This window comes from Artibeus jamaicensis, unplaced genomic scaffold (genome assembly GCF_021234435.1).
Source record: "Artibeus jamaicensis isolate MK-2021 breed Jamaican fruit bat unplaced genomic scaffold, CSHL_Jam_final contig_490, whole genome shotgun sequence".
NCBI lineage: Eukaryota > Metazoa > Chordata > Mammalia > Chiroptera > Phyllostomidae > Artibeus > Artibeus jamaicensis.
Window position 1 is genome coordinate 11,172,349 of NW_026521861.1, and position 23,162 is coordinate 11,195,510.

Genomic DNA, 23,162 nt, shown 5'->3' on the forward strand with positions numbered 1-23,162 from the left:
TCTACATTAGGGGTTTTCAGTCTTTTTAATTTTGGCCCTTGCGGTGGGTGTGCAGTGGGGTCTCTTTGGGGCTTTAAAATGTGCATTTCCTTCATACTCAGTGATCTGGGGCAGTGTTTCATGTGCTTGCTGGCTATTTGGGTAGTTAGTGCCTCTCTGTCCCCTGTTTCTTTTACTGGTGGAGGCATTTGAGTCCAGCTTGGTTTTGTTGTGGTTTTTTTTCTTGTGGGTTTTTTTTAAAAGATAATTTGCTATTTTTCAGCATAGATACTGATAGGATTTTTAAAAATACTTTATCTCAACAACTTCCTGGGTTTTCTGCTTGTGAGTGTCTTCACTGGTTTTTGTTTGTGTTTTTTTCCATGGCACGGGGTAAGCCGTGTCAGAGTCTGCCCGCACCAGTCTGTGTTCACCGCCGCAGAGTGTGTCTCCTTCGGCTGCTCCTCTTACCACACGCGCTCTGGGCTCTGCTTCAGGAGAGTCTGTCCTGTTCACAGTCTGCCCTCCCTCTCATTTCCATCTGCATTTTGGGAGAGCTTTGAAAGTTTAATGTTGCAATTAAATTATAACTGTTGCAAGTTATAAACAGCATAAGCCTCTTCAAGTATCCTTGATGTGGCTGTAGAATGCTATTTGATATGTCTGGTCTTTGAAAATGTCCTACTCTAGGCACTAGATGTTTGGACTAAAACGTTTCGGGCCCTGTTCTGTAGGGTCGCTGAGGTGTTCACAGTGCAAGCAGACGTACTATTGTTCCGTAGCGTGTCAGAGGAGAGACTGGCCAGCACACAGCATCGTGTGCAAACCTGTGCAGCACAAGTAAGTGTGTGTTTTTATTCACTAGAGCATATGTAAACAATTTATATGGTAGTACAGAGATTAGATCAGGTAAGCAGGCCATGACTATGTAGAAGTTATTACTTTGTACTTATTTATTGTGGTGAGATACAAAGTGTGCATATCTGAAGTGATCAACAGCTCTACAAATTTGCACGTTTTCATGAGTATAATTTTATTAGGTTGGACATATTGAGGGTTAAAACCTTAAGTGACTTTTTTTAATGATTAGACCTTTAACAAGCCCTTTTAATTATATGTGCTTAACTAAAGTTTACTAAGGTAGACCTCTCACAGTGCTTGTTGGATTCTGATTTTGAAATGCATGTATCTTACTCGTGTGCTATTTACCAGTTTACTGGACAGTTCCATATGTATAACCTCCTCTGATCCTCAAAACTACGTCTGGGTGAGGCAGGGATGCCTCCGTTACGCAGAGAAGCAACCCGAGGCTTGGAGCCTGGGCACCCCCCCCCCCCTCGCGCGGAGCAGCTTTCAGGAGGAGTGCTCCCATTCGCAGGCAGGCCATCGCGCAGACAGCGCTGGGTGGTGTCATTTTGTACTGGGGCGATGCGGCCTGGAAGAAGCTGTTTTTCTGGATTTTGTCGGTTGAGAATTTAATGTAATTGTGGCCCTTGCTCTTAATTGGCTCTGTAGTATAAATATTATAATCAGGTGCTTTATTTCAGTTTCCACAAGTTGAAAGATCAATCACCTTTTGAAACGAAGAACATGGAAGTGAAAAACGAGGTAAGATCCAGACTTATTTCTACATTTCGCCAATGTTTGTTTAAGAGCAAAAGTTTCCTGCTGAGTAAATCTGTACACCCTACGATCGGATTGGTGACCGCTGGGGTCACTGAGAAGTGTCCATGCACAGCCTTTTCTCAGTGGGAAACCGCCTGGACAGGAGAGAGTCCCTTCTTTGCAGCCCCGCGGTACAGGTGCTCCGGCCTCGTGTACTGGGTTCTAATGGGCCCTGTTCCCTAGTGAGAGTTTTTTCCCTCAACCCCTTGCTCCTGTTTAGACAGCTGTACGGGCTGAATCATTCATAATCTGAAGACTGTCGGTTATGTCCAGCCATTTACAGATCATTCTTAGCCTTGTCTGGCTGGTACTTAAAAAAAAAAACTGTCTGTGCACGTCTCAGGGCTTCCTAGGAGTTTTATTCTGTGCAGGGGGGTGGGAGTGGGTATTATTCTGTGACAGGGTGGCTGCTCCCCTGTCCTTAGGGACAAGTCCCCTGGGTGAGGGGCCAGAAAGGCAGTCTCCAACTGGGGACTGCTGGGCTGAAACGTAAGAAACCGTGAATTCTCAGTCCCTGTCAGAAACATAGGTATAGTCTGCCTCTAATAGTTATTCCTCCAAAAATGTTGCCAAGTGCAAACTTAAAGCACCCCACCCCTTTTAAGAAACTCAACATTCTTTTCATCAGCACGGCACGATTCTTGGCTGATCCCAGCGCTCTGCACACATCCTGTGGACAGTGAGTTTTAGGGCCTCCTGAAAGTGTGTGCTGTTCTCTTATTCAGGACTAAGAGTCAGGCTGCTTTGACCTTGATTCCAGTAGATAATGGCCACAGTCTCGCTGAAACATGCACTTGCATGTAACTCATTTCTGTGTTTTTTTTTTAAACCAGAGTAACTATCCACTTGGAATTACTAAAGAAATAGCCATTTGTGCTCATAAAATAATGTTTTCTGATTTGAGAAGTCTACAACTCAGGAAAACCATGGAAATAAAGGTATTTGTTGTTTAATTTTCACTGGCAGATATCCAAAGAAATACAGATTTTATTTCCTTTTCTATTTTGAATGCATAAGGTAGCTACAAAAATGTCATGTGATGAAATTGATAAAAATGGCAAAAACTGTAGGCAACACATCCTGTATGTTAATCATAAAGTTTTAATAAATTCATATCTACTTGTGTTTCCAGTGAATTACCGCATCTTTTCTGTTTTTGAAAGGGTGCAGTTACTGAATTCAAACACCCAGGTGACTTTTATGTGCAGCTGTATTCTTCAGAAGTTTTAGAATACATGAGCCAACTCTCTGCGAGCTTAAAGGAAACGTATGCAAATACCGTGCACGAGGAGGACGATTATATTCCTGTTAAGGGGGAAGTTTGCGTTGCCAAGTACACTGTTGACCAGGTAACCTCTGTTGAGATGAATTATTTAAGAAGATGTTTTACTTTCCTTCGGTCCTGTCGACACCAGAGCTTTTAATGACGCGGTCGATGGCTTAAAGGCGAGACTGGGCAGACTTCTGTTTTTCTTCCGCTGGCAGCGTTTCAGGCTCTGCCCGGTTACTTCCTCCCTGGGCTGGGCCTCTCCAGCTCCGTTTATAGGCTCCTCAAGAGCTGACTGCAGACCGATTGACCGTCTCAGAGCTTGTGCCTGTTTGTGTAGCTGAGCCAGCAGTGTGTCATAGAGTCTGCTGGGTTAAAGTAGAATAGCGTGGCAATATCTATGGATATCTAAGGCTTCATTCAACAGTGTTAGCTGTTTCTTAGCAAGATTATTAGAAATTATGTTAACTTGTTAATTGAGCACCCTGAAATAGAACAATAGCCTTTCCTTTGCATGCTCTGTAGATTGGTTGAGAATTTCTAAACCTAAGATTGTGAAATGCTCTTTTGAAGTAGAGTACCATTTTTATTTTATTTCAGACCTGGAACAGAGTAATAATACAAGCCGTTGACGTAGTACAGAAGAAGGCACAAGTCTTATATATTGATTATGGAAATGAAGAAATAATTCCAGTAAACAGAATACAGCAACTAAACAAAAACATTGATTTGTTTCCTCCTTGTGTGAGTCTTTTTGACTTTGTAAATTCCTAATAGGAATCCCACAGGAGCTGTTTTTAATGTTTTGATGAGCACAGTATTTGCTCGTTCCATCCTGCCACTAGTACCTGTTGGCATATCCTTTTGTACAGAAACACTCATTGGTTTTCGTGGCTACTTTAGGTACTAACTCAGGTGAGAGACTGTTAGCATTTTTAGGCACATTTTATCAATCTGCTCTTTAAAAGTAATCATTTTTCTATTTATTACACTATTTGAAAGTGACCTCAATTGATGCATAATTGAGCGATAAGTATTATCCTTTTGTCAACTTCTCAAGCGTCAAGTCCCAATAGTCAAAGCATTGTGAAGAGAATACCCACACAGAAAAAGGATTACAGGTCAAATTGTTTATTTGGTTATTACTTGTGAAGAGTTTTGGTAATTTTTCTGCAGAAAGCACATTATCTTATGAAATTGTCACATAATTAATTAGAAAAAGGCATTTTCGAATACTGATTTTTCCTTAGTAACTCGTGCAAAATTTTTCAGGCCATAAAGTGCTTTGTGGCTGGAGTTGTCCCAGCGGAGGGGGGTTGGAGCAATGACTGTATCCAAACTGTTAAGTCACTGCTCATGGAGCAGTGCTGCTCTGTGAAAATCGCTGACGTCCTAGAACAAGAGGTGGCCACGTTTGCTGTGGATGTCGTGCTACCCAGTTCGGGTAAGGCCTGCCTCTTCTCTTTCAGTGGAGTGCTAACTATGTTCTTTAGTGTCTGCCTGCTGTTCAGAGGAGGACTAGAAAGGTGTGGCCAAGTAAGCCCTTCTCTGGGGTCATTCGGACTGGGACGAAGACAGGGCCTTGGCCCTGCTCTTGCAGTTGGCAGTTTGTCACAGACATGGCGCAGACTTCCTAGAATTGAGCAGATTAAAAGGCTAGGTCTAGACTTCATATGGGATAACTGTATTATCCTTTTAATGTAGCTATAATATAATACCTATTCCTGACTTCCACTCCTTTATTGAGGAACTCAGAAATCTCTCTGTGAGTTCATTCATTCTCATCACCATTGCTTTTTCTTGGAACACCCTTCTCAGAACCGTATTTCGTTAGTATCAAGACTGTAAGTACACAGTGTTCAAGCTGTGCAAGCGGAAACACTTCGGAATCCCGCTCTACCACTCTGGCTTTGTGTCTGTTTGGAAGGGGACTTCTTCATGGTGTGCTTGTATTGCCTCTCAGTCTCCAGGGTATTACTCCTCTACTTTTAGAGGCTCAGGGTTGGTTGGTAACTTGGTAGCAAATGCCCTTGTTTCAGCCATACTTCATGTTTGAGAAGTAGTAATCTCGTGTATTCAATTTATCCCCCCCCCCATAAACAATATCCTTCTAAGCACGCCAGTGTGGAGGTACTAAATCTTTCTTGCTAATCACAATTTTGAAGTGATATCTTTTCATTAAATTTTCTTTCAAGCGATGATGGGAATTTTGCCTCAATTTTTAAAGCGGAGCATCACTGAAACATATTTTGCATGTGAAAACTGAACTAGTAAGCAATATGCTAGGGCTTTAATAGCTATAATCTCTAAATCATGTAATTATGACTCATGTATTTTACATTTGACTCATGTATTTTATATGCTCTTCCTTAATATTTAGTATATATCTCAATGTAGATGTTTCTTTAATCACTTTCAGGAAAACTCTTAGACCATGTGCTTGTGGAAATGGGATATGGCCTAATACCTGAGGGGCAGAATTCTGAGAAGCAAGGAGCAGATCAAAGTGAGTATACGCAGTGACAGCGGGCAGCGTGGTAATACCCTTATCAGAGAGCATCTTCTCTGCCGAACAGAAAATGCTGCTGCTGCCGCAGGGTCAGAGTAATGGAAATGCTAATCATTCTGTAAACGTTACACACGGAAGGTGCTGTTTTTACTCAGTAATGCCTTATTTGTGTTTTCATTCTCCCCTGCCTAGTTCTTCCCTGTCTTCCAGATTAACCCTTGACGTGATAATGATCAGAGATGACAAAGTACTAAATATCATAACGCTTTGGGTTGAGGGATTTTTAGCTAATATTTCTTTAGTTTAATTTGTTTTTCTTCCTTATTTGGGTATTCCAACAATAGTAAACAGGGCTATAACATCGTGTTGTAGTAGGATGATGTTTCTTTTTAAGTTTTTATTCGCATGTGTTTCCTTTTCATTTGATTTAATGAGAACCCAGGAGTTTTGCTCTGATCACTGTATTTTCTCATCGCCTGGTCTGATGTGTCCTTTCCTGGAGTCTGCTTCTCCTTTACTTTGCTCGTTTACCAGGTGCCGTTGTGTGCTGCTTAACGACGGGGGCGTTCTGAGCAACGTGTCGTTAGGTGATTTTGCCCTTGTCTGCGCTAGTGCATGCTGTACCGGCACCTCACAGGTTTGTGTCTGGCAGCGCCACCACAAACTCGGGAGCAGTGCCTCGCGCTGCGATGTCATGACATCGCAGGGATTTTTCAGTGTCATTATAATCCTATCGTTTCCTGTTGTTGACTGAAACATTGTTGTGAAGCACACCACTCCCCTGAATTATTTTTTAAATATATTTTATTGGTCATGCTCTTACAGCAGTCCCAGTTTTCCCCTCTTTGCCCTCCTCCACCTGGTTCCCCTGTTCCCCCCAGCAACCTGCCCCTTGTTCATATACATGGGCCATGCATGTAAGTGCCAGCATGACTGTGCTTTCAATGAAGACATGCTTCCTCGTCCCTGCTCATTCCTCCAGAGGTGATCTCCAGGTTAACGATGCCGGGATTGGGCTCCTCTGGTCACTTAAACAAACTTAATTTACCCGTGACTCTACCTTGTCTTTCACCTCCCATCTCTTGCTCTGATTGGTTGTAAAGTCTTTATTGATTTTTCATCCCAGGTGACCTTTTTGTACGTATTTTTTCTTTCTTTTCCTATTACCATTTTTTTTTAGTTCAGGAATTCTCGACATTCAAGACAATTGCAACAAGCCTTTCGTTCTTATCTTTTTGTCCTCTGTCTGTATTCGTACATTGCTGCCCACATGACATCTCTGAAACACAATCTTGGTGTGACAACTCTGCTGAAGAGCTTTCAGTAGTTCTTTGCCGTCCAGTGGAACAAAACCAAACACTCCGTGGTCTGATAGCAGTCATGGTTGAAACCAGAAGTGTCGGTGGTGTCTGGGGAGAGTGTGGAGTGAGGAAGAACAGTGAGGGGCCTACAATATCATGGGAAAAGCTGTGATGGGCAGGGTGGGAAGAGCAAGGGGGAACCGTTGCCAGAGCATCAGCAGAGCAAAGGCTTCTGGGAGGCAGTTGTCAGTAATGGCAGATGCTGCCCAGGTGTGGGTGGAAGGAACAGAAATCACTGAGCCTTACCTGCTTCACTACTGCGCTGTGGAGGTGTGCGGTGCCGTCACAGACATGGTGTGAATGAGGACGTGCGGGTACAGGGGGGCGCCTGGGAGGGGCTCTTCGTCCAGACTTGGAGAGAAGCCTCTTCAGAGTGACACCACACGGAGCAGGAAATTACCAGGCTGCTGGCGACTGGGAGTACTTGGGCCAGGGGATGGGGAGAGAACAGCACCCGTTAAGGCTTAGAGGCGTGGAAAGCACGGGTGGGCCTGAACGGCTGAAAAATTGGGTTAGTGAAGCCAAAATGATTTATTCTTCTGTTTTCTGATGAGGTGAGCCTGAAGATGTTGGGAACGTGACAGCCAAAAACAAAATTGTTGTAGACAGAAGAGACTTAATCCCCAAAGTGTTAACTTTGAATGTGGGCGATGAGTTTTGCAGTGTGGTTTCCCACATTCAGACTCCAGAAGACTTCTTCTGTCAAAAACTACAGAGTGGCCGTAAGTAAATTTTCTCAATCCGTGCTCTCGAGATAACACACTTCCAGAGACTCAACATGTGTAGTGTGTAAGATGTGTAGTGTATAAGTCTTTCGTCTAAGAAGTGGTCTGTATCTGCAGATAAGCTCGCTGAACTGCAGGCGTCCCTTCGCGAGCACTGCGGCCAGATGTCCCCTCGCTCAGATTTTTATCCAGCCATCGGTGACATCTGCTGCGCTCAGTTCTCAGGTAAGGGAAGAAAGTGTTACTGAATTCTTTGCTCATTGTTAAGTACCTGTGGGTGAGACAGAATCTTCAGTTTGCACAGGATGGCTCTATTTGGAACTTGAGTATTAAAGTATACCAGTTGTGTTTTTAAATATGTCCCGTTAAACTAAGTCGAAGTGTGTCAGGGGACAGGGCCCGTGAGTGTGTGTGCGGTGAGGCATGGGTGAAGGCGGTTTTATTGTTTTGTCAGCCCTACGGTTTTAGGAGAACAGTGCAGGTAATGTCGTTTACATCAGCGTGTGAAGGTGCTGGTGGGGTGGGGAGCCTCATGTCTTCACCAGCGTTCCTTGGGACAGCCAGAGGGCCCGCCTGGCAGCCCGGAGCTGTCAGGGCACCGCCCCGGTGACTGCACAGGCCTGGCCTTAGATCACTCGGTTCTGTTACTCTTGGCTGATGGGAGGTCCAGCGGCCTCACAGAAGGGGAGGCAGCAGTAGGCCTCCAGGAAAATGATGGCTCAGTTGGTGCAGTCTGGTTCACTCATGCTGCCAGGTATTCTAACGTTAGCTCTGCTCGATGCCTTAGCAAATGGTCCACGTATTGAACAAGACCTAGTGGATTGACATGACCAAAACATGTTCTTTGTCCTAATGAGCTGTCTACTAGGCAGACGAGGCACAGAAATAAATAATGACAGCATACACATGAGTAGTCAGTAAGGTAAGAATAACGGCACTACTGTAGGAGTTGAAGGCTTCCATTAAGCAGAGGTAGCAATTTGAATAAGCATTGAGCTCACTGTTAAAATTTGCAAATGACCATTTCTAAATTTGGGGAGAAAGGTTTTGTTTCCAGCCACATGGGAACATCGTTTGAGACCGAGTCGCCTTTTTTCAGAGGACGATCAGTGGTACCGTGCCTCCGTATTGGCTTATGCTTCTGAAGAGTCTGTGCTGGTTGGATATGTAGATTACGGAAACTTCGAGATCCTCAGTTTGAAAAGACTGTGTTCCATAACGCCGAAGTTGTTGGAGTTGCCCATGCAAGCAGTAAAGTGCGTGCTGGCAGGTAGGAGTTTCATGATCCCAGTATTCTTAGGCTACTGGAACCTCGGGTAGCAGTATCAGAATTGAAATTAAACTACTGATGACATAAAGGACTATGTTCAGACATAACTTATCTTTGTATAAAAGTATTTTTTTCTTTTTTAAAAGGTTTTACTTATTTATTTTAGAGAGAGGGGAAGGGAGGGAGAAAGAGAGAAACATCAGTGTGTGGTTGCCTCTCATGTGGCCCCCACTGGGGACCTGGTCTGTAACCCAGGCATGTTGCCCTGACCGGGAATCGAACTGACGACCCTTTGGTTCGCAGCCTGTGCTCAATCCACTGAGCTACACCAGCCAGGGCTAAAAGTAATTCTTAATAGAACATTTAAGAAATACTAGCTGTAATAAAACAAAATTCAATGTTATGAAATTAGCTTTTTTTGCTGTTTATGGAGCCTGCGTCATGAATATCATAGAAGCCTATTATCTACATGTAGTAGAGGGAAACTGCTTGTAAAAGCAATAAGAACATTGCAGCGTGTGCTTAGAACTTGCTTTTTGTGTAATTTGTCCCACTCGTCGGGGGGAGGTCTTTCCATGTCAGTAATTGGCCTCTACAACCTTCATTTAAATGAACCCTGATTTAACTAGCTATTTCCAAGTGTTTGCTATTAACGATGTTCTTTCAAACGCATTTTACAACCTATCCAAGATCATTGACTGAAGCCAGGTTGCAAGGTGTAGATTTGTTGCAAAATGGGCCCTTAGGAGTAGAGATGTCAGCGGGCACGCTTCTTTCCGTGTGTGGCTGTGCTTCCCAGGGTTGAACTGGCAGACGCGTCCGCCGGCAATGCAGGAGGCAGTCAGTCCCTTCACGCGTTGGTGCACCAGGTGGATACTGGGTTGGCCAGAAAGTTCGTTTGATTTTTTTCTGTACGATGGCTTTAGTAGCGCTTAGCTGTCTTTAACTTCTTTCAAAACAATTTTGTTAGATTGTATTGTGACAGCTGTCATATCAGTGTGCCTTTTTAAAAAAACTTAACAAAATCGGTGAATTTTTATGTGGCCATTTTAATACCGAATATGGAAGAAAATAAGCAACATTGGCATATTATGCTTTATTATTTCAAGAAAGGTAAAAGCAACTGAAACGCACAAGAAAAGGTTTGTGCAGTGTCCGGAGAAGGTGCTGTGATGAACTGAATGTGTCAAATCTCACCAGGTGGTTTGCCAGGTTTCGTGCTGCAGATTTCTCGCTGGATAAGGCTCTGTAGTCAGATCAGTTGAAGTTGATAGCAATCGAATCGAGACAGTGAGAGCAATCAGTGTTCTACCACACGGGAGATGGCTGACATACACAGAATAGCCAAATCAATAAAGTTATTCATGAAAATGAAAAATGTGTCTTTTATTAAAAAAAAAACAAAACTAAACTAAACAAACTTCTTGATTAGCCCAGTATTTCTATCTTATTTTACCTTGGCCAATTTTGGTAAGCTGAACATGAAATTATTTTAATTTGCTTTATTACCAGTGCAGCCAAATACTTTTCTGTAGGCCCCTTGGCTCTTCTGTTTTATGAACTGAGCTGAAGCCCGGGGTTGCAGATTTCCAAGTCCCATTCGGGGAGCGCCACAGGCGTTTTGTCCTGCACCGATACGAGGGACCACTGTGGCTTCTGGGCTGTTTTGTACTTGTTTATTATTTTCTTAACAACATTATTGAGGTGTAATTTACATAGACCACAAAATTCACTCTGTAAGGTGTATAATTAGATGATTTTTTAGTACCTTTACCAAGCTGTTCAGTTATAACTGTACTGTAGTTTCACAGCGTTGCTGTCACCCAGACGAGACCTCCTGTGCCATTCATTGCTAAGCCCCCCTCTGGCCCGGCTGTCAGTAATCTACCTTACGCCTTCATGGATTGGCTTCTCTGAACATTTCTCATCAATGGAATTTTTTTTTTTTTACATAGACATATGGAAGCTTTTTACAGGCTTTTTCTGTGTAATTTTGCCTTTATTTTCATGTTTAGGAAGTCCTTCTGCTCAGATGAAGTGTTTGGTTCCAGTGTTTGTCACAGATTACTTAAATTTACCTTTCTGGAAATCAGAAATGGAATTTCTAAATGCTTACTGTAAGAAATATTTTTTAACCTCCTTTTAAAAATTCTGTGTTAGGAGTGAAGCCGTCATTGGGAATTTGGACCCCGGAAGCTATTTGTCTGATGAAAAAAGTTGTGCAGAACCGAATGGTCACAGTGAAAGTGGTGGGCAAGTTGGAACACAGTTCTCTGGTGGAGCTTACAGATCAGTCCTCAACGCCCAGCATCAGCGTGGCGCAGCTTCTCACAGACGCGGGCTTCGCCGTCTGGGGGAAGGGGACAGTGACAGAGAAACCCAGTGACACGAAAGAAGCCAGTGGTGAGTAATGTGCCAGCCAGACAGTGTTCATGCTGGAGGTCAGATGGTTTCGTCCATGCCTGAGTTCTCAGGCTTTCAAAAGGAATTATGTCGAGTACCTGTTGTCTTTTTAAATCAAGCATTCAGCCCCGGCTGGTGTGGCGCAGTGGACTGAGCACCGGCCTTCGAGCTGAATGGGCGCCAGTTCAGTTCCCTGTCAGGGCACATGCCTGGGTTGCAGGCCAGGTCCCTGGTTGGGGGCCTGTGCGAGGCCACCAGTTGCTGCTTCCCTCCTCTTTTTGTCTCCCTTCTCAATAAATAAATAAAATCAGTAGTTCATCCAAATACATTTAAGGGTGTGTTTGGGAACTGATCATTTGTTGAAAGTTTTATAGGTCACTGGTAGCTGAAAATCAATCACAAATATGAATGAATTTGAAATGTGAAATTTATCGCGGGTAGTAATAGTTAATTGGAACACTGGTAAACTTTCTTATAAATTCACTATGAAAATTCAGTTCTTCCAAAGCATATTTCTAAGGCCATTTGTTTTTATGAAATGTTCATTATTCTCGCAGTTCCCTTGGTTGGAGAAGCCAAACTAAGTCTGTCAGCATGGACATGGGTTGGACTTGCTGTTAACCAAACAGTGGATGTCGTGGTCTGTGTGATATACAGTCCTGGAGAGTTCTATTGTCATGTGCTCGAAGAGGACGGTGAGTGGACTCTTGCATGTATGTATATATTTTTTACAAATACGCTGGTGTAGATAATGACTGAAGATGAATTTACTGAGTGATACTCTCCTTCCAAGAACTTTCCAAGAAGGGCCAAATGAGTATTTACACTTTTAAGAAAGATTTGGCTGTATTTAGTCCTTTTATCCCTTTTATCCCTTATTTCCCATCTCTCCTTATAGGTTAATCAGTTTAGATTTTATAGAATGTCTCCTGAATTCAGTTTTCTTTAAAAAGATTTTATTTCTGTTCAAAGGGGGGGGAAGGGAGGGAGAAAAAGGGGGATGGAAACATTAAGGTGTAAGAAACATCTATAGGTTGCCTCTTGTGTGCCCCAGACTGGGGACCTGGCCTGCAACCCAGGCGTGTGCCCTGACTGTGAGTTGACCCCGTGACCTTTTGCTTTGTGGGGTGATGCCTGATCCATCCACTGAGCCACACTGGTCAGGTCTCCTAAATTCAGTTTTGAAAATTAAAGTGTTGATTTCATCGAAATGCAACATACATATAACTAAGTGTACAAATAAAAGTGTGACATAAATGGTTCCCAGGTGGGTGGGTTTGTGTACGTTCTAGGATCCTGTGGGTCTCTCCAAAGGACTCTTCTATGAGACTGGGAATTTTTCCCACTGCCACATCCCTCCCCACCCCCCCCCCAGGTTTTTTCAGTCAGAGGTTTTGAGGCTGTGTTTCCCCCACAGTGGAACCCTGACTTGTGGAGTTTGTCTCGCTCCCCAGTTGTTCCTCCTGGTTTATCTGCAAATGTCGGACTGCCTGCTCTGCTAGCTGCCACCTGGCCCAGCTGGCACTCTAGCTGCTGCCTGGCTGCAAGTCTTCTCCACCCCTCCTACTGGTCTGGATGAATGTTTCTTCTTTAACTCCTTGGTTGTCGCATTTCCATACAGTTATCTGGCAGTTCTGGTTGTTTTTTGTTTTTAAATTGCTCGTTATCCTTTCCTTGGCTGTGTGAGGAAGTGAAGAGTATCTAACTGCACCTCATCTTGTCTGGAAACCACCCCCGCCGCTGTTTCTAATAGTGTGCCCTTAAACTTGCTCACGTTGGCTCCTCTGAAAGGTGACCATTTTAACTTGTTATAATTTAATTTTCATTTCTGTTCATGGATCTTTGCCACATATTTAAATAACACTTGTTTTTCTTTTACTTCTTTTGTGTTCAGACCTTTTTGCTTGGCCTTTTGAAGTTCTCTGGTTCTCTGGGTCTTCATACCCATCTCTGGTGTTTTTCTTAGTGGTTCACCTTCCAGCTTCTCTGCTTTGCCAAACTACACTCTATTTTGGAATAATTTGGGATTTACAGAAAAATTGCAAAGATGGTACAGAGAGTTTCTGTACTCCTCTTACCCAGTGTCCTGTATAGTTAACATCTCACATAATATTGGTATACTCGTTACAACTGGAAGACTCATCAGGTGTTTTGGCTGCTTAATTCTGTACTTGACCTTGGAGCCATTTCTTCCTTCTGGAACACCCTGTCCTTTTCTCTCAAACATGGCATACTTCAAAGTTCTGTGTGAGACTTTTGGCACACAGAGCTCACTCTCCGAGTTTCCTGAGCAGGCGTTATCTGTGCCATCCACTGAGTAGTACTGTGTGTATTGCTTTAGGTCAGTGTGTGTGAAACGCTCCTTTCTGCACAGGTCTGTACACTGTTTCCTTGTCTCTATGCAAAACACATGGCTCTAGTCTCCTGATAACAATGCCACAGTCATGTCACTGGGCCCAGCAAGTCATTGGTGGGGGGTTTACTGGGAGGATTAACTAAACAGTGGCTTATTTGCTCAACTGTTTTCAACATTTTATTAAAGATTTTAGTTATTAATTTTTAGAGAGAGAGAAAGGTAGATAGAGGGAGAGAAAGATCAGTGTGTGGTTACCTCCCACGTGCCCCCTACCGGGGACCTGGCCTACAACCCAGGCATGTGCCCCGACTGGGAATTGAACGCGACCCTTTGGTTCGGAGGCCAACATTCAATCCACTGACCCACACCAGCCAGGGCTGCCCAACTTTTTAATAAGGAGAAGGGAAAGGCATTTGGTGCACTTAATAGTTGTTTGGGGGTGTACCTGAGATTTTATGATTAAAGCATTTTCCAGCTTCAAAGAAAAATCTATATTCTATGTGTGTGTGTTTAAAATATTAAATGCCGTACATGTATTTTCAGCTTTAAAGAAACTCAACGATTTGAACAAATCACTAGCAGAATTTTGTCAGCAGAAGTTGTCTAAAGACTTTAAGGCAGAAATAGGACAGCCTTGCTGTGCATTTTTTGCAGGTGAGTGGCTGGTGGTGCAATCCTGACACTACCAGAACCTTCTATTTCTTGACATTCAGCTCTTATTTTTTATTTCAACTTTTATTGAGTTTACTGGGGTGACACTGGTTAATAAAATTATATAGGTTTTATCAACCCTTATTTTTATTGTGTATTTTCTTCTGATGTTAAAGCAATTATTTTTCACACTTGATATTAAATGAATGTTTAAGATGATGTTTTTTTCTTCTCTCTTTGTAACAACAAACCTCCAGATGATACTTTCAGTACCTGAACTTTGTTCAACTTTGTAAAATGCTTTTCTTTCCAGAATTTCTGGTAACAGAATAAGTTAAATAATGGAAGATCTCTTTACTGCAGATTTATTGTTTCTTCTGGTCACTCTATGCATATTTATTTTGAAAAAAATTTAATTTCATTGTAAAAATTTATTTATTTATTTTTTATATTATTTTACCAAGGAATAAGGAAAACAATCTGTCCATAGTGGTAAGAGCATTAGAAGTCTTTCCGACTGACAAACATGTTCAAGGTTACTGTCTTACCTTCACATTCTGCTTGTTTAGGGATAGGTGGAGAATGAAATCTTTAATTTATATCAAATGTAAAAGTGTGATGCTGTAAACACTTTGGAGATGTACTGAAAATTGGCTTTGAGTACTCTTCTTCTGGGGACTTGTGAATGACAAACTAAAAGGCATCATCTGTGGAAGAGAGCAGATTTATTAGCTCCTAGACAAATGATGTCTTCTTCAAGATAAAATTTCCGTCGTTAACAGAAGGAAATATTTCTTGTTATGAACTCTGTGTCAAATCTAGGTGACGGGAACTGGTATCGCGCGTTAGTCAAGGAGATCGCACCAAACGGAAATGTTAAAGTGCATTTTGTGGATTATGGAAACATGGAGGAAGTCACTGCAGACAAACTCCGAACGATCCCATCGGAATTTTTAAAGCTCCCGTTTCAAGGGGTACAGTGTTGGTTAGTAGGTATGATACAGAATAAGAAATACTCTTTACTGTCTTCTAATACTTAGAGCGCATAATGTCTAAGTATTAATATCTATAATTTTAATATTTTGTGTGAGTTAGAAGACCTTGCATTGTAGTGTGAAATTTCAAAATGTATTTGTAAAGATACCGGCCAGACCTGCTGTTGATGTCAGAGTGGGGAAGCAGGTACTTGTCCATACTTGTGATCTGAGTGGAAACCGGTGTTTTCTCACAAAGGCATATTGCTTCTGATAATTTATCCCAGAGAAATAATCGTGGAATTTGACAAAGTTCTCCTACAAGGAAACTTATTAATAGCAAATAGTAATAGCAATGGCAAATACTAATGTATTTGCTATTATTAACAAATATAATGGCAAATAATAGTATATTTGCTATTATTAGCGAATAGTACTCTATTTGCTATTATTAACAGCAAATATAGGTTGATTTGCTATTATTTCCTGTTAATAATAGCGAATCAGCCTACATATCAGTAGGAGGAGAATGGTTGGTTAAATGACACTCCAGATAGTGGACAGTGGTAGCATGGGGTTGCCCTGAGGATTAATGGAAATGTTCAGAATGGGACCTGGCACTTAAAGTTCTGTTTAACTCTTTGCTGTTATTATATGTCACTAAGAGCGATGCTGAATATGTGTCATTGATATGAAGAACTGTCCACGATGTACTTGAGGAAGGCAGGTTATAAAAGAGGTGCTGGAGAGCACTGTGACTGAGCGGACAGACTCTGGAACCTACTCTGATTGCTATTAGCGGAGAGGCCTCCGGCAAAGTACTGAAACTCTCTGCGTTTTTTATTTCCTATCTGCAAAACAACAGTACCGTCCTCAAAGAGCCGTGAAGAAACAGAGGGCTAACAATATAAAAAGCTCTTAACAGTGCTTGGCATCATACCCATAATAGCTATTATTATTATTATTATTAAAATTTCTTTACAAAAGAAATACGAGACTATTTGTGCAAGTGTGTGTTTCCATAAGAACTGGAAGGTTGGATACCAAAATGTTACCGGTGGTCATGCCAGGAAACAGACACTGCTCAGTGTTCTGTTGCTTATCTGTTTTCTTCCTACTTGTTTTGCACAAAGTTCATTTCAGGTTATAGTTTTAATTACCGTGTCTTATGTCAGTGATCCTTAATACGTGGCCCCCAAACCGGTAGCGGCAACACGAGAACTTCATAAAAATGCAGATTCTCATGCCCCATCCAGGGCCTGCTACTAAATTGAAAATTTGGTGGGACTCCAGAATCTGTTTCAGTAAACCCTCTGGGAAATTGACACACATGCTCGGAAGTTTGAGAATCCCATTACAAATAAGTGTATAAGGCACAGATGTCCAAGACAAATAATTTTTGGCTAAGTAAAATGACATTTAAAATTTTTTTCTTTGATTGATTCTAGGGAGAAGGAAAGGGAGGGAGAAAGAGGGAGGAAAACATAGATGTCAGAGAGAAACATCAATCAGTTGCTGCCTACACACCCCCCAACTGGGGACCGAACCTGCAACCCCGGCATGTGCTGTGTTTGGGAATCAAATGCAACCTTTCAGTTTGCAGGATGATGCCCAACCAACTGAGCCACACTGGCCAGGGCTAAAGTGACATCTAATTATGATTAGAAGACTGTCCACAAAGCTGGAATTGTGTGGTTGAGTGACCAGCATAACTGGTCACTTATGCTTGCATATGTAACAGGACACAAAGGTGGCTTCTAAAAGAAATATTATTTCTATTTTTGCCTATTGGGAAAATGCCAGGTGCGACACACTAGTAGGGAAGGTTAAGGAAACACCCTGGTCAGTATATTTGCAAAGGCATTGTTGGTACCTCAGGAACGAAGGGTGTAGATATAGACCCGAGTGTTGAGAAAGATACTCAGTGCTGCTGATCTAATAGTACACCTGGCAAGGGCCAGGTCCTGAAAACCATTGACGCAAAAATACTGTACAGCTGGGGCACAGGATTCCGTTCAATGCTGTTCTTTCTTGCCAGATATACAGCCTGGAAACCAGCACTGGACTAAGGAGGCCATCGCGAGGTTTCAGACGTGTGTGACGGGGGCGAGACTGCAAGCCCACGTGTTTGAGGTCACCGACAGCGGAGCGGGGGTTGAGCTCTCCGACCTCTCCACTCGTTACCCCAGAATAATCAGTGATGTGCTGATTGAGGAGCACCTGGTTTTAAGAGCCAGCTTGAGGAAAGACTTCTTAGAACACAGACCCATCAACAAACTTAACCTTCTGATCGACAGCCCAGGGCATCAAGGTAACAAGCTTAACATTGTTAAGCCATTTACCTGTTATTTACATTTATGTTATCCTTTGTCTCTGTAGGCCACAAAACCTTTTCTATTCAGAATGACACGATTTTCCTGTAGAAATATGCTTTGTGCTATTAAAGTTAACTTAATATTAATTTCTTGAAACGTGGTTTTATTAAGCAAACATTATACTCATTTTTAACATTACTTATCAGGTGAACTTGCATCATACAGCTGTGTATACCTTAATGTTTGAATACATTTAAGAGTTACATTAGATACACTACACAAGTGTAAATGTATTACAGAAGCACAATACCGCCAAGACTGCAGTAGTTCAAGGATTCTCATTACAGGTTGGACTTTTTTGTAACGCCCACAGAATCACTAAAAAAAAAACCAGATTGTTTTGTGAAAATACAGATTTTCATTTGGGGAATTGGGGAATGTTGATAATCTGCAGTTGATGAGAAAATGAGTGAATAAGTATATTACTGGGAAAGAATACTAAATTGGATCTGTAGACCGACGTGTACTGTGTTTGGAGATCGATGTCGACCGACGTGTGGTGTGTTTGCAGCCATCTCTTCAGCTGCGCCGTGGCGGACGATAGAGTTGCCGGTCAATAAAACTGTACAAGCAAGCATATTAGAAATTATAGACTCGAACTTATTTTATGCTCTACCAAATGGGATGCCAGGTAAGAAATTAAAATTTGAGGACTATTTTTGAGAATCTTTTTTTAAATTATGTTTTATTGTTAATGTTATTACAGTTGTCTCCACTTTTTCCATTTGCCTACTTCTACCCCACAAGGCATTTCCCACGCTGCTGCCCCTGTCCATGGGTCATGCATATGTGCTCTTTTGTTAATCCTTTCATCCAGTCCCTGTTCCCCTCTCCTCTCTGACAGCTGTCAGTCTGTTGCATGTATCTGTGCTTCTGCTTCTGTTGTGTTTGTTAGTTTATTTTGTTCATTAGATGCCACATATAAGTGAGATCATATGGGATTTGTCTTTCACTGACTGGCTCATTTCACTTAGCGTAATAGTCCTTGGGTCCATCCATCATGTCCCAAAAGGTAAGAGGTCCTTCTTTTTCACTGCTGTGTAGTATTCCACTGTGTAAATGTACCACAGCTTTTTTATCCACTCATTTACTGCTGGGCACCTAGGCTGTTTGCAGATCTTGGCCGTTGTAAATAACACCGCTATGAATACAGGATGCATATATTCTTTTGAATTGGTGTTTCAAGATTCATAGGATGTATTCCAAGCAGTGGAATTGCTGTGTCAAAAGGCAGTTCCATTTTTACTTTTTTGAGGAAATTCCATACTGTAGTTGCACCCGTCTTCATTCCCACCAACCGTTAACTGGGGTTCCCTTTTCTCTACATTTTCACCAGCATTTGTTTGCTGATTTATTGATGGCAGCTGCTAATCTTTTTAAATATAAAATGAAAGTGCTTATGTGAACTCATTAGGAATTGGGGAGAGGAGGAGTGTAACGACTTTGTCTCACGTGAGGTTTTAGGGAAGAACTGATATTAAACACTGCAGGCAAGTTTACTCGGCAGCCCTGGCCGGCAGTTCAGCTGGTCAGACCATCAGCCCCATGTGCCCAGGTTGTGGGTTCGATCCCCAGTCAGGGAGCATGCAGGAATCAGCCAGTGAAGGCACAGATAAGCAGAGCAACAAATTGATGTTTCTCTCTCTCAAATCAATAAAAACTTTTACTTATAAAAGCACAACTGTACATACGAATAGAATGCCCTGCATTCAGCACCTATTCAAGCTCATTGTCATAATCTACAGGTTTTTGTAACAAAACAGTGTCCTTAAGTACTGTATTAGTTTTTGTTTAAAATATATTCGTTTACATTGAATTATCTTTACTAAGTTAACATTCTTTAACCATTTAAGATCATCTGAACCAGAACTTTATTATATTGGAAGGATACTTTGTAGTTTGTGACTATAGTGTTACTATATCTTTAGAAACTTAGAGAAATGTTTTACACTGGACCTAATCACGAAGAGGATTAGTATATAAGTATTTTTAATTTTTCTTTTTTGTTTCACGGAAGTTTACAGTTAAGTCTTCTCTTCATTTGAGTTCATCCTGGTAGTGTAGATTATAGTGTAGAAGGTGAGTCAGTCCGAGTTCGGTGGCGGCCAATCAGAGTAACTCGCAGGTCCTGTAAGATAACTGTGGGCAGGCCTCGGAGGTAACGTGGTCCATTCCAGACCAGTGCAGTAAAGTGAGTATCATAATAAAGCAAGCCACACGAGTTTTTGTTCCCCAGGGCATACAAAAATAATGTTTACACTCTACTATAGTCTTTAAGTGTGTGATGGCATTATTTATAATAAGACAACATACATATCCTAATTGAAAAATACATTGTTACTAAAAAGTGCTAACCATCATCCGAGCCTGCAGTGAGTTGTAATCTTTTTGCTGGTGGGGGAGGGTCTTACTTTCAATTTGTAAAAAGTACAGTATCCGAAGTGTAATAAAACTAGGTATGCCTGTGTAACTTACTCAGTGAAAAGCACACCAGACACCTGTAAAGATACAGCTTATGAACTTTTCAGAGAGCGAATGCACTAGCATAACAACTCCAGTCAACAGTCAGCCCACCAGAGGCTTCTTTCTTGCCCCCTCCCTGTGTTGCACCCCTTCGGCACACAATAGCCAATAGTGGTTTGATTTATTTTTTAAATATATGTTCTAATACAGGTGGGGTTTTTTTAGTGGTTAGATTTGACATTCTTGTGAATTTTGACAAATCTAAACATGTATACTGTACTCAAATAGTAGCACTGAAAATGCTCACGGGAGATTGTGTTTGTGTGTTTCAGAGGATCAGGCAAAGCTGAGTGCCCTGGCAGCTGAGTTGGCAGAACACTGCGGTGCTCAGAGGAGCCGGCCGCCCTACCGACCGAGGGCGGGAGACGCCTGCTGCGCCCGGTACACAGGTGCGGCTCTTTCAGGGAGGGCGTCAAAGGGGGAAAGTCGTTCTGCTCTCTTTTGCAGGAGATTATATGGATCATGCTATTTTAGATGTGTATTTCATTCGGTTAGAGAGAGAAGTTAGAGACAAGGTCCTGGGTTCAGTTCGGTTTTTCTGTGCCCTAACACAGACGATGTGTGAAAGGCAAGGGTGTAGGTGGGAACATGCAGATCCGTCAGTTCTTCTGGGCAGGTAACCAGCTCTAGGTAAGTTCTCTGAGTGGTGGATCAGTAATGTTACATGTACATACAGAGGGATTGCAGATCATTCAGGGAGCTCTATTGATGTACTAAAAAAAGAAGAAAATGCCCTGGGGACATTTGGACTGGACTTACTGGACTGGGTATAGTTTATTCTACGGTCGTTTACTAGTTCACGTTAACAGGGGTTTTTTTTGCTAATATAAATAACACTTGCAGTGAATTTGGGGGAAGAAGTTGGGTAACTATAAATACTATAGGCTGAGTTTTAAGGAATAGACTTTGGGGTCAAAGGCCATAAATTGTTCTGTAAGTTCTGGGAGCCTGTTGCTCTCCGGCCATCGTAACGGAGCGCACAGGTGCCCGGAGTCGTGAGTGGGCTGGTGTCGTCCCTGCTTTCGGTCTGGTGCCCGAATAATGTTCCTTTTTAAGTTTAGGTTTATGGTTTTAGAGTGTATTATGCTTATCACCCCAGTTCAGTAAAATTAAAAAATGTATTCTGCTTAGTTCTATTTTTCTTTCACGTGACAGACAACTGGGTTGACGCTTTTCCTTTTCTTCCCAGTAGCAATATGTCGTAATTTTTGGTTAGGTTAAGTTCCGTATTACTTGATTAGAATTGTATAAACACCATTCATAGCCTAGCCATATGTATATTATAATTACCTTTTTCTTTTGCAGCCTTTTTCGGTGTTACTACTGTTCTGTACACTTTCACTAACCATCTCCTGTTCCCTGCGTCAGTGTAAATTCAGCAAACACTTAATGTACTTTGGCCACCGTTTATCATCATTTGGAGGCGTCTTCCGCTTTCTTACCTGCTCCTCTCTAGACAGCTCGCCCTCTGGACCTGAGCTGTCATCCTGGGATTTTCCCTTCACGTGATGCTTGGCGGTTGTTTTGGTACCACCCACCCTTGTTTCTTGGATTTCTTGCCCTCCCACCTCGTTAGCCAGAGTCCTCTCTTCCTCATCTCACCTTGCTTTCTGGATCCCTCACTTTTGATTAACTCTAACATTTGAGTATATCCCATTCTCCAGAAGCTGAGAACAGGTACATATTTAAGATGAATTTTCTGTTAATGCCTGTGTTTGAAAAAGTATTTATTCTACCCTACAGTTAGTGGATAGCTTACTCAGAATAGTTAGTGGATAGAAGTCTAGGTTGGAAATCATCTTTCCTTTATAATTTTGAAGGTATTGCTTTTCTTGTCTTTCAGCTGTTGGTGTTGCTGGTCAAGAGGTAGCTATTGTTCATATTCTTTTTCTTTCTGGACCTTCTAATCTCTTCATCCTTTGTTTTGAATTTTACAATGTGACTTTAGCATTAGATGGGCCATTAAGTCTGAATTTCATGAGCTTCAGTTTTGAGAAATTTGCCTGAGTTATCTTTTATTCCTTCCTTTCATTTTCTGTTCTTTTAGGAACTTGAAGTATTTTAATGTTGGACATGAACTCTTATGCCAAATTTTCTCTTTTCTGTTTAATCTTTTTAATGTTTTGCAAGAGATTTCCTCAATTCTGTCTTCCAACTTCTCTTATTTCCTTTTTGATACTGCATTTTTGGTTTCAATGGCTACTTTGTTATCTCAAGGGTGTGTTTTTCATACTGTCTTGGTCTTGTTTCGAGATTTGAAGGCATTTCTCCAAGGATGTATCATTCTTTAACACTTCATGGTCTTCTCCCTCCTCCTTTTGTCTCTGTTTCCTTGAGTCACTCACTACTCATTAACTTTGGACTTACCTTTCTTGTGAGGAACTGTCCTCACATATTTGGTGATCCTTAACATGGGGTGCCGCGAAGTTCACTGCACACTTCCTTGTGCACGGCCAGAGCTTGTGCACTGGTGGCCTTCACTAGAGAGTGATCACCCTGTGCAGTTTCAGTAGACTCCTGATGCTCGTATCTTGAAGAGCTTTTGCTTGGGGTGGTGGTCGCCTGCCCAGAGTGCCTGGCTTGTCTGAATGTGTCATTGGTCACCTCCCTCCTCTGCTCAGCCACAGGGTCCCCAGTGCAGAGTTGGCCAGGCTCATCCTCTCTGGAGACAGAATGGGAGCAGTTGCCTGGAAAGGGAGAGGGTGTTCTGAACTTCACTAAAACAGACAAACATAAAACTGATCATTGCCTTTAGCAGCTTTAAAAATGAGTGTAAATGTGTTTATAAACTAAAGTCTGCTCAGATGCTTGGGCGGGGTAACTGCTTCTGATGCCCATTCCTCACTTTCAGCTCCAGCTTTACTCCTTCTGAATGGTGAGCACCAATTACTGAACCTTGGTTGCCTGGGCATTTGAGATGCAAACTGGGATGCTTTTTAGCTTCCCCGTGGCCAGCTTTGGTTGAGCTCTGCTCAGTCATTTTCATTCATGCATCTGTTTTCTTCCTCTCTTCCAGTATTCCATTGTCTTCTCTTATTCTCTGTCCTTGTGATTTTATGTCTTTTTCATTTTAATCCTGTAATTATCCTTTTAGTAGAGTCTGA

The 23,162-nt window shown here is 42.1% G+C and overlaps 1 protein-coding gene across 1 annotated transcript in view; it reads left to right on the top strand.

Annotated features, from left to right (window-relative positions):
- The window catches only part of TDRD1 (tudor domain containing 1), a 36,824-nt gene that overhangs the window by 7,942 nt on the left and 5,720 nt on the right, over positions 1-23,162 (top strand). The window contains exons 6-22 of the mRNA XM_053668663.1: positions 714-819; positions 1,527-1,587; positions 2,478-2,582; positions 2,808-2,993; positions 3,512-3,655; positions 4,184-4,355; positions 5,331-5,417; positions 7,336-7,503; positions 7,624-7,731; positions 8,606-8,776; positions 10,937-11,179; positions 11,737-11,874; positions 14,079-14,189; positions 15,009-15,179; positions 17,199-17,471; positions 18,047-18,166; positions 20,331-20,447. Of these exons, the coding sequence (XP_053524638.1) occupies positions 714-819; positions 1,527-1,587; positions 2,478-2,582; positions 2,808-2,993; positions 3,512-3,655; positions 4,184-4,355; positions 5,331-5,417; positions 7,336-7,503; positions 7,624-7,731; positions 8,606-8,776; positions 10,937-11,179; positions 11,737-11,874; positions 14,079-14,189; positions 15,009-15,179; positions 17,199-17,471; positions 18,047-18,166; positions 20,331-20,447 (2,481 nt within the window). The remainder of the gene's footprint in view (positions 1-713; positions 820-1,526; positions 1,588-2,477; positions 2,583-2,807; positions 2,994-3,511; positions 3,656-4,183; positions 4,356-5,330; positions 5,418-7,335; positions 7,504-7,623; positions 7,732-8,605; positions 8,777-10,936; positions 11,180-11,736; positions 11,875-14,078; positions 14,190-15,008; positions 15,180-17,198; positions 17,472-18,046; positions 18,167-20,330; positions 20,448-23,162) is intronic.